Source organism: Pieris brassicae, chromosome 8 (genome assembly GCF_905147105.1).
Source record: "Pieris brassicae chromosome 8, ilPieBrab1.1, whole genome shotgun sequence".
In the NCBI taxonomy this organism is placed as follows: Eukaryota; Metazoa; Arthropoda; class Insecta; order Lepidoptera; family Pieridae; genus Pieris; species Pieris brassicae.
In genome coordinates this window covers 3895318-3907436 of record NC_059672.1, presented here as the reverse complement: position 1 = coordinate 3907436, position 12119 = coordinate 3895318, and the positions used below count along the sequence as shown (strand labels likewise).

Here is a 12119-nt window from a genome sequence, read left to right as displayed (position 1 = left end):
GCCGTTGCATATATCCTCTATGCATATATACTATAGTTCTTTAAGGACATAGAAACACAGACTGCTCGCATTGTTAATTTTGACATATGTGGAGTAAGGCAAGGGGCGTTGTTCCTCCAACTTATAAGTTAGAAAGAGTAGTGTGCCCCAGTAGCCCCAGTTAGCCCCAGTTAGCCCCAGTAGTAAGTAACGAGATGTCGAGTGGCACTTGATAATACTTTGACAGCGATATCATCATACTGATTGTAGCCGTCGATTGTAGATACATCTAAGAATAACTAGTAAAAACAAACCAAATAGGCTCAACTTATGGATGAACACCGCTGTAATTAATGAATTGAGGAAAGGGCCTTGAGAATTTGTGAAAAAGTTTGGCAAAGCACGAAGAACCATTTCAAGCTTTACTCGATAGTCTTAAATAACATTATCGCTTGAATCGTCCATGTCAGGTATCCAATTTTGCTTACAGTAAGTTACGGTTTTTGCTTCTATACAGCGTTATGAACGTTTGACGGTGAAATTAGTTAAAGTAAATCGAAAAGGATATGTTTATTAATATTGTATCTGTGTTTAGCTTACTAGATGTCATCGATTTTGTAATTCCAGAGTTCCTATTAAGAAACTTAAAATAGTCTTCAATGCTTTGTCTTCAGATCGCGCTAGTTCATTGGTCTGTGTTATATATAACAGGGGTCAAACGGGCCCACATGACGTTAAGTGATTACCATAGATACTCACATTGCCAGAGAGGAATTGAATTGAATTAACACGCCTTTTTATTGAAGTCCCTAAGTCGAATTAGGTACATACATAGGTAGGACGAAATATTTAATTCTTGTTGATAGGTTCATATGACTTGGTATTTATTCTCTATACGCAATTAAGGGAGTTCAATTACTTACACAGATTAGAATTGTTAGATATTTTTTGAAGAGAAACTTCTTTATTGGCGTTGTAAAAAAAATTACCGTCACATGTTTCGGTTACGCGTCACATTATTCCGTTACGCGTGACATTTTTCCGTTATGCGTGACATTTTTCCGTTACGCGTGACATTTTACTGTTACGCACCATTTTTTTCTTGTCCCTACCACGGTTGATTCGAAGATATTCGAAGCCATTATTAACAAAAATATACAACAACGATAATAATTATATTACATTTAATAAAATTCTGTAATAATCTTAGTAGTAATAAGGTAAAGTGTATTTATTCTAAGTTACCTTATTTAATTTTATTTAACCAATTTCTGTACAGTTGCATATAGTAGATAATTTTTCGAAAAATAAGGTCATAAAGATGTTTCACTTCTTACGTGAAGCTAAATATAGCTTAAATCAAAAACAACTATGAGTAAATAAATAAGAAGTAAAGATAAGGGCTTCAAATCTTTAGGATTTCATATCCCCACACCCTCACGTATATACATATTTTTTAATATACTATGTGAATATATTTCAATAGGATGCAAATGAGTTCAATCATTTAAATTTTATAGTTTTATTTATTAGTTCGTCACAACTTGAAAAAGTCACACAAACACGAGATGTCGTTATATTTTAAAATATATATAATTACCGTTCATTTGCAGATTGTACTTATTGATCGTTCATTGCCTATCAGTGAACGTTTTTCATTATTTTACTCCTGCTGCGTAACGATTGGATGATGCAACTCTAACTTCCGTTGATATTCCAAAAATACTATAGGCAATGAAAGAAAAGTTCAGGCCTCTGTTTTCGTCGTCTTTCATCTTTATAATAATTAAATAATTTAAGAGTACGATAAGTCCGTGTGGTTATTATTTTGTTAAATACAAAATATTGCAACTAACATTAAGGATAATATATATAGCAAAGAGAATGAATGTCAGCCATTTGTAACAGTTCTGACAAACACTGTCAGAATTGCTGGATTTCTCGCAACTGTTCCTTTACATTTACCAGGAATGAACATTTATGTCATATATTTACTTTAAACTATTACAGTAAATTATCTATTTCAATTGTAAATGTCTTCAGTAACACTATTCCAATTCCCTGTATTGAGGTTAAATAAAAAATCTTATTCTACTATTCTGTATTACACTAGAACCAGAACGATCATAAGTTTAATTGAAAAAATAATCTCTATTAGCCACCCCTGTAGGTTCCCTAAACCACCCCAAGTCATTACATCTCTTGCCAACCCCATTCACCCTGGGCCACATCTCTGTGCATAGATATTACTTTCAAACAAAAGTTTGAGCACTAAAATCCGTCAGGCGGAATTAAGAAGACACAACAATAAATACAGTTTTACATTATATTTTAGCAATCGCATTCCTAAAAGTGATAGAAGGACTTTATATGTCTTATGTCGTCCATTATCGTAAAGGGAACAATAATATTTAGCTCACCTATATTACTGGTGTCGTAAAGTCTATAAACTATAACGTGAGGTCACAAATTTGGGTCACGTGATAATTCCTTACGCGATTAGCGGATATATGATAACGTACAGTGTTTACTTAGTAAATATGAAGGCTGATGTTTGTTCATTCCGAGAAAAGGTGTGCATAGTGTCAAACAGAATCTTTTTTCATAGTATTTATTTATTACATATATATCTATTACCTAACATAAATGTATATGCTATATATGCGTTATTAATGCTTGTATGTAATGACGTCGTAGGGTTATCGTATTAAAGTCGTACTAAGAGTCATATATTATGTATTACAGTCGTACGTAGACTCGTTGTTTAAGAATTATTTGAGCCATTGAATAAATTAGTTCAGCAACCAAAAAGTGTGTCCATCGAATGTTTGTGGTCACTAAACTTGTGTGACGGGCTAAGGAAAAATGCCGAGGAAAGGGATTCAGAAATCTAAAGCCAAGTAGCGTCACTACTATTAAATACAATTATATTCTCTTTACTTGACCTTAATAGAAACCTTATCGAGAAGTAAACAAAACATTAGGTACCAAAGTCTATTTATACACAAACAATTCACACGACATAGTAATGGTTTTTTTATTTATTATCAATGCCATAAGAGTGACAAGGACAAAACATTAATTATTTTGAGCCTACGTTACGGGGAGTGTCATTATTTAGATAACTGGCGAATTGATAAGAGTCTAATTCAAAAATATATCCCTATTTTTATATATCTATTTGAAGCACGAATGAGATCATAGGATACATGAGAGGAATGTAAAAAGCGGGATAACAATAATAGGCATTTAAAAATTCAGTAACCAAAAAACGAAATCTAAGAAAAACAGTATGTGTAAGGGATTTTAAATTATTCATTTCCTCAGATGTTTCTTGGTTCACGATGCGTCCTTACACCATAGATACATATAACTACGTAGAATATATATTTTTATGCATATAATAAGTAAAGTTCCAAAAATATTTCTCTATTGTATATTTTTCAAAATATTTATGTGTTTATATGCTAAATTCAATAATATGGTTTATGTCCGACCGGTTGCTTTAACGGCATTGAATTGATATCTGAAACCTTGTGAAGAATGCACGGAAGGAAAACTTTACAGTATCCCCAAAGGTTATAAAGATGCACTAGGTCAGTGTTAGATGATGTAATTAAATAAATTGTTTATTGTCACGCAAACTGATTCACAAATGTACCACACCCATTAAAAAGAGTTAAACTACTCGACAACTGTTAACTAAAATTTACGTTTATTTTCGCTAAAAAAGTGATATTTAAAGGTGTAGTAACTGCGTTATTCAGTGTTCTGATTTTAAAAACAACACAGTTTGAATTGAAGAAAAAGCATATGGCGGTAGGGATACTCAAGAATTTGGCGTAAGAGTTTACAAAAGAATAAAGAAGGAAAATCCTGTAGCTTTTATCTATGTGGCCAAGTCGTTGAAGCGAGAAAGTTTCTGTGTGGCTTAGTCCCAGTTTAAAAACTGTCTTCACTGAATTATTTATTTGTTGTTGTCTTTATATCACAAGATTTAATGTTTACATATAAAATATAAATAAACATATCAGTGGTGCAACAACCTTTTTAGGTCTGGGCCTCAGGTTTCTGATTTCGAGCGAATTCTAAAGTCAGTTTGTGCACTGCAGAGATTGAACCTACGACCTCAGGGATGAGAGTGAAGCCACTAAGTCAACACTGCTTGTATCATTTAATAAAATACTTTCACATCTATTATACCGTATCGTTATATGTTAAAGATGTTGGTGACACCATATAAATTGATACATTTAGAAACTAAATTAAAACGCACACTTACACACATTCCCACACCCACCTCGACGAATAAATTATAATTAAATTATCTTGGTTAGGATATAATGTTTTAGTAGTAATTTTTCGTAAATGTATAATCCGATTTGGCCATATTTATTCATTGTAAATATTATCTTAAAGACTCAAACTGTGGATTGTAAATAAACAGTTTTATAAAAAACTAAACAATATCACAATAACAATTTTATGTTTCACACCCGTAATATTACGGAGGCGTATATGTAAATAATCAAGATGAACTCAGATAAGGCTAAGATTACAATAACATAGCACAAGTATTATATACTTAAACTCTTGCAACAATCAACATGCCCTTTGGGACAGATGCTGTCTAGGATTAATTAAATGAGATTAAAGCAAGCTTACATTATTTACAAAGGAATTTTGTAGTTTACATTGTTTTGGAATACTCTGCTAACATCATCGTGCACTGGCCAATTCATAGAGGCAGGTTTTACAGAATTACGCCTAATAATGCTCGAGAAAGATCTAACTAATATCTCATTTATTACTATCACATGAATAACACAATGTTCGCGCTAATTATAGAGTTGCGTTCTGTCAATCCAGATATCATTGTTAGTGACGAGACGTTATGGTTTTTTATTTGTTTTATTAGTCATACAGTGTTAATGCTGTAAACTAGTTCCTCGCCCAGTCTAAGGAGAAGTTGTAGCGAAAACACTTCGTAACCGCATTTCAGGGTATGACATCATCGCAGTGGTTTGTAAGCGCAGATTGTAGATGTCGCTACAGAGTCAAAGTACTTATTGCGTTGATTAACGGATTATATATAGTTATATAACGGGGAATAGTTGCTCCCGAGTCGCATAATCTTTACAGTACAGTACGAGTACGCCTTATTCTTACACGTTCGAGCTGAGTTTTATCATTGGACGTAGAAGTAGTAGAAGTAGAATACGAAATTTCACCTGAATCACCTCCACGTCCGTCGTTCCACGTTTGAACGTTTTTTAAGGCAGTTTGCCAAGCGCAATGTATGTAGAACCAGCTGCCACTTGAGTATTTCCGAACCAATTTGACTTAGGGTCCTTCGAGAAAAGAGCGAACCAGTTCTTAAAAGGCCGGCAACACACTCGCGAGCCCTCTGGCTTTGAGAGTGGCCGTGGGCAACGGTATCAATTGAAATCAGGTGAGCCTTCTGCCCTAAAAAAAAATGTAGTTTAAACGTGAACGTTTTCTTTGGAATTTCAAATTTCGAATCGAACTAAATTTTCAGTTCTTTAAAGTAGCATCAAAGGGCATCTAATTGGTCCATTCACTCTCGCTTCACTTTGCTAATAAACTGACAATATCATATTTAGGCTAAAATAGCGTCTATGAATAAGATAATATATAAGAATCTCTTATATATGTCCCCAGTTGAAATATCCGTAGCGTATTATTGAGTAATAAATATGTCGTGCACTTCGCTTGCCCCAACATTTATTTTAATACTAACTGTAGTCCAGGTGTCTGTTTCACTCGAATTATATTTTTCAATAATTTTTAGCATCTTACGTATAACTCCGCGTAACATTATTAATGTTTAAAAGAGCATCCTTCAGAAGTTTAAGGTATATAGACACCAATGGGTTTATAGGTTAAAGCAGGCAGAGAGCGCTAAGAATTACTTTCGCCAAAAATGGGTTAGACTTTGCGATATGTGATTTGCGACTTTCACGACTTTTCTTACCCTCCAACAAAGGCAAGATTTTTGATATAAGAGTTAAGGCAAACCTAAAAATACCAAAAGACCTTGATATCAGCTGGTTCCAAAATGTCCTTCAACAAATGAAAGAGTCCTTCGTTGACGGGACGACACGAAAGTTTATGGAGACTTAAAATACGGATAGTCGCATATTTCGGACACGTTTTGCGTCATCATCGACGACTTGTTGCTTATGAAAGGCAAAATTCAAGGCAAGATACGGTCTGGTAGAAGAAAGAAGTTATGCTTGAGAAACGTACGGGAGTGGACCGGCAATTCACTTTTATATCCTTTAGTACAACCTTTAGTAATAAAATCGCAAAGAAGAAGGTCTTACAATAACTAGTAGTATAGTCTTTAAATTTAAATATTTTAATGTACCTCAGAAGTATAAAATTGTCTTTAACACTCAGCAAAATTTATAACGGACTTGAGGTGTCTAACGTATGGGAATATTATATGTACACACAATCTAACGTTTGCGATGTGTCTAAGGGTAGAAATATATATATATATATACTTGTATCATTTACCTAACAGAGCTTGCGAGAGTAGAGTAAATAATTGTTAGTTCCGCCCGTGGTTTCGCTTTATTTGTACAACTATTTCGGTAAATATTTGCGCCCACTTTTTATAGGGCAAACAGGAAGCTTTTGACAAAATTCAAGTAGTTGACAGGTTACATATAAAGAAAGTTCTATATATAGAAAATTATTATATACTAATAATGCGAAGTGATTAAGATTCATGTGAAATTTTTGGTGTATGGATGGTGGTTCGTCCAACCTAATCTAACCACTGATCACCACTGGAATAACTTTTTAGTGCGTTACAGGGTATGACGTCATCGTCATTTGTAAGAGCAGATTATAAAGCTCATCTCTTTTCGTCACAACGTAAACATAATATGTAGACTGTGTGTGTGACGTGTGTACACTTAACGGCGCAGCCAAAATGGATTGTGTTATAAAATGTTATCACTAACCGCAAGGATCTTGTTAAGTTGTTTGGAATGTAATCTAAATACTAAAAGAAAATATTCAATAGGCAAATATTTTGTCCAAATTGTGATAACTAGCACTAAATATTTATAAGTTACGGAACGTTTTCTTAGGTAAATATAAATTATTTATGAAATAATAGTATTACTTATTAGGGACATTATCGACATGTGCCCGTTATGTTTATACTTACGTACCGCAAGTAATACATTAAAATGATTATATATACGTAATCCCCCCTATAGAGGTACCGTGTTATAGAAAACCGCGTTATACACTAAGTGAAACGGGGAACGACCGCGTATAGAAGGGAAGTACCGCGTTCACTGGAAATAAGCACAATACTGCATGTAAAAAAATTATTTCATAATGCGGTATGTACTGGAAAATAAATATTATTATTCGGCACAAATATTTCCTCAAAAGAGCAACTACTATTGTTTCACGTTTCTTTTGTTAGGTAAGGGTTCGTAGTAACAATTATATGTACTTAACGTGTATAAAATAACAACGAAACAACTGCTTAGTCAACCTTTATGTATATGTTTCTTGTTTTCATTACTTCGAGGGCCTATTTCTTTTGGAAATCTGACATCTAAATTGTCCTAGAAAATCTACGACAGTAATTATATAATACTAGAGCAGTGTTGGGTTAGTGGCTTCAGCGTGCGACTCTCTTCCCTGAGGTGGTAGGTTAGATTTTCTTTCTATGTGCGCATTTAACATTAGCTCGAACGGTGAAGGAAAACACCGTGAGGAAACTTGCCTTAAACACAAAAGGTCGACTTACGTCGTTGCTTACTTGCCTATTAAATTTACAAATGATCATGAAACAGATACAGAAATCTGAGGCCCAGACCTAAAAAAGTTGTAGCGCCATTGATTTTTTTTATATAATACTAGCGGACCCGACAGACGTTGTCCTGTCTTAACTATAAATATTGATTTCGAATTGGTATAATTATCTAAAAAATAATTCAGACACAAAGTGTTTATTATTCTAATGCTTTATGATATACAATATTCTTTGTTTGTTTTTCTGGCGAGTATATAAATAGTTTTGTTGGCATTCCGACACTGGAACAGACGACATATAACTGGCTATGTGAAATATATGGAATTTCAAGATTAATGCCACAAACGATAAGCGACTGTAATTATTTTATATGGTTTTTATCAATAACTCCGATCGAAGCCATCCTTTTACCGATTACTTAATATGGTGGTTAAGTATTCTTAAATTTTCTAATTTCCACGCTATTTTCTTATTTTTTTCTTTAATAGAAACCCTCTCCTGACAATAACAAACACAACAAAAAAAGAATTAGAAAAATCGGTCCAGCCGTTCACACGCGATGCCGTGACCAAGGGAAATAGGGATTCATTTTTACACACATATATATAAATATATATAGACTACTAGCTGCCCCCGCGCGTAATTACGCGTCTCGCCTCAATATGATTTTTTCACTTAGCCTCCCGTTTTAGTAGCTACATACCAACATATTGCTATGCTATCATAGAGAGTGTACGCTAGTAGTTTTAGGGTTTTCTCAGCAATTTTTCTTACCATAATCTTCCTCAGATTTCATGGAATAAATTTAAATTAAATACTCGCATTGAGCCAGCCGTCCTTGAATTTTGCGCTTAGCAACATATTTTGCGATTCATTTAAATAGATTTAACAAATGTAGTTTTTGGGCTACCGATAAGTTTCTATTGTTTTATATAAAAAATATATATAATTAGGAGGTGATTAAGAAAGTATATAAGGATCCTTAATATAAATTACACTATGCTTAACTTAAATGATAAATATTGTTGATTAAAACTTAAGCATAACAATTATACCTACATATTTAATAAAAATGTATTAAAAGAAAATTAAAAAGTTTGGTCCCTGTGGCAGTATACCTTTAACACTGGCAGCATTTCGATACTTATTCGTTGATCGAGAAAAGTACCAACTCTGTGGTCACCGGTACCGTCTACCAGACGTCAACTTAAATCCAAAGAGTATCTAATACTAGAGCTACCCCAAAGAGAACAAATTCGAACTAATATGATTAGTTTATCTGATACATCTTAATAGACATTATTTAAAATGTTTTAAAATATTGACAATATATTTTAATCTAATCTAAAACATCTACAATAAATTCAAATCATTCTTTAACATTTTCGAAGTCCATTGTAGAAATGCAAATAGATTTTACACGATATTAAAAAAAGGAATATTGTAAAAAGGAACGTTAAGTATGCCAAATGCCATAAATATAATAATTGACTCACAGTTTGTGCTAGACATTGATTTGTATCCTTAACTAAGAAATAATAGGGCGACTAATAATAATTGAATATGTGATTAAGTTTTCAATCTTGTCGAAGCATTCGATTTTCAAAGATCCTTCATGAGTACGGAACACCGGCAAAGTCCGAAATAAAATTGAAGGCCACTTTGTGTATATTTTCGAAGAAAAGCTTCGAGCCTTATAACAGGGCTTCATTTGTCACCCGTTTTATTTTAAATATATATAGCATATAATAATAAAAGCCTTTTATTTCAGATACTTTTACACTTAAACTCATTTATATTTCTATAATTTCATTCTTTTTAAATATCTGTGTGGCCTATTTCGGCTAACCCCTCCTCCAAATACCGCAATTTCTATCTAATTTGTTTTCCTCTTTTACGTTTATTGTACCTTGGGCACCAGTTTAGTACTTTTTTGCTTCACTTTTCTGTTTCTCTTGCCATGTACCCCGCCCATTTCCACTTAAGTTTAATTATTTTATTTTAATATAATATATTTAATTCTACTGTACGTATGTATGATATTGAACTCTTCTTAAACGGATTGACGGATTTCAATTATTTTTTTGTATGCTTTTGGTTGGCGCCCTGGATGATTTAGATTTATAAATCAGCCCAGCAGATGGCGCTGCATTCAATAACTAGGTTATTCATCTATACAGAAAATAAACAGCTGGTATACATAAATCGTCTGTGCATGTGTTCGTAAGAAAACTCCTAAATGGCTTTTTTAGGTTTACGACGCATACTTCTATGAGTCGTTGCGGTTTGGAGAAAAGTTTTTATAATATTTTTGACAAGAATACATGTATTATAACATAAAGTTGTTTTAAATTCATTAAGTTTGTGTCTTTGTATATATTTATGGTAGGTGAAAGATAATTATAATGGAACAGTATTTTGATAATTTTATGTTGCAATACGTGAATGTTCGTTAATTTACCTGTGTACAACGTCTGTCGGATCCCCTAGTAAATATATAGTTATAGAATGTTAACAGACATTATCTTAACAATGACTCCCGTAGGTCGAAATCGAATACATTTTTAACTTAGCGCTTAGTCTAGATTCTGAATCTCAACCTCGTAAGTACTTACCAATCATCTTGCGTTATAGGCTAGTTAATTAGCGTGTGTTGACTGACGTCTTTGTTTATTTAGACCCGTTTTGAACATTGCATCACTTTACTTCTACTACTACTTTTTAAATGTTGCAACTTAATAGATCTGCACAGCTGAGTCAAGAACTCATGACTTCAGGCTGTGATTGCTAACACTGCTCTTATATATATAAGGCTGATAAATACCTAAGAAAAGGACCATACATATAAAACAACAATCAAAATCGATAATATGCAAGAAGATACAGTAAAATACACTACAATTATACTTAATTAAATATGTTAAAGTTCGATGTAGGAATACCTACTATCACCAAGCACATTATTGGTTATGGTTGAGGTGTGAAAAACAGCCTCTTTTCGGAGAATGGTGATGTCTATAGAGGCATTTATTTTATACTGTACTACTATTCGTGTTCTGCTTAAAAATATCCGAGTGACACTCCATGACACAAGTGAGTTCTAAGTGGAGGACATATGCTAAGGTTCTGTTTCTTTGGCTCTTATAGAAAATAATGTGAGCATATAATATAAAATTATTATACATTGCTCATTACTCATACATTGCAATTGCTCTATATTGTCGTTAATTTATACTGTTAAGTAATTCAATCCGAATGTAGATATATAAATTGAAATGTGTCTAACACTTTTTCCTGTTATTGTTTGGCCATATTACGTATTTCGCGTAGATTGATAAGATTCATTTGTATCAACTACGTTTTATCTGACGAATACTTATGTATACAGAAAATATTTTGTTTAAACGCAATGTTTTATTATTTTTTATATATATTGAAGCGTGGTTATCAAAACTGTTAATGGTTTACTAAGATAACTTTCTTTTATAACAAAAAAAATATTTGCGTTGACGTTGCGTTAATTAAAATGATAGACTTCTTTTACAATTAGGGGAAATAACGCTTCATTAATGAATGAAAAATTGTCATAGTATTCTTAAATACAGCTCTAAGCATTTTCCATCTGTTTTTAAGGTTTTTTAAAAGTAATATCAATTGAAATCACTGTAATAATTATCACAACTTTTTCATGATATTTAATTTAATTGTATAATAAAACCTGTTTAAAATATATTTATTAATATCAGCTAAATAAAACGCTATTTCGGATTAGTGCAATTCAAAATCTTATTTCAGAAATGGCGATGGTTATACTGCTCCTTGCGATCTGCGCTGTAGTGAGTGGGGATTACAACCTCTATACAAATCCTACCTTCTTTCAAGATCTTTCGGGTTATCAAGAGGATAACAGGGTTGCGGATGGCGGTGTAGAGGCTGAAAGACTGCCAGTTAATGGGTTTGGGTAAGGCTTAAGGAACTACTCATAAGATTTAAGGAAAAATAATACATTATTAAAAAAATAGGTTTATAAGCGCAAGCCAGTGTGTTCTAAATTAGAAAAAGGTTATTAAAATAACGATATATATGAATAAAATTGAACACCACAAATAATTTCTTTAAATATAGTTTTACAATAAAATCAGGTAATGCCGTAGTAGGACAGTTGAAAGACGAAACTATGCGTTTTGTTGCGACTCAACTGTCATCGCGTCCGAATAGAAATGCTGTAGATCAATCAAAATCAAACTGGAATTTCGTTTTATCTTCTCACCAGGTTTCTAAATTTAAACATTAGTTAATCATATGAAAATTATCTACTGATAGTTGTAGAAAA

At 32.8% G+C, this 12119-nt stretch overlaps 1 protein-coding gene across 3 annotated transcripts in view; it reads left to right on the top strand.

Moving 5' to 3' along the window:
* Positions 1-12119, top strand: part of LOC123713776 (peroxidase-like) — a 53124-nt gene that overhangs the window by 17222 nt on the left and 23783 nt on the right. For 2 of the 3 annotated variants that reach the window (XM_045667619.1, XM_045667617.1), the window contains exon 2: positions 11582-11747. In XM_045667619.1, the coding sequence (XP_045523575.1) occupies positions 11584-11747 (164 nt within the window). In that variant the 5' untranslated portion in view covers positions 11582-11583. Of the gene's footprint in view, positions 1-4923; positions 4983-11581; positions 11748-12119 lie in introns of those variants that run through there. The other variant, XM_045667618.1, reaches the window with a different exon arrangement.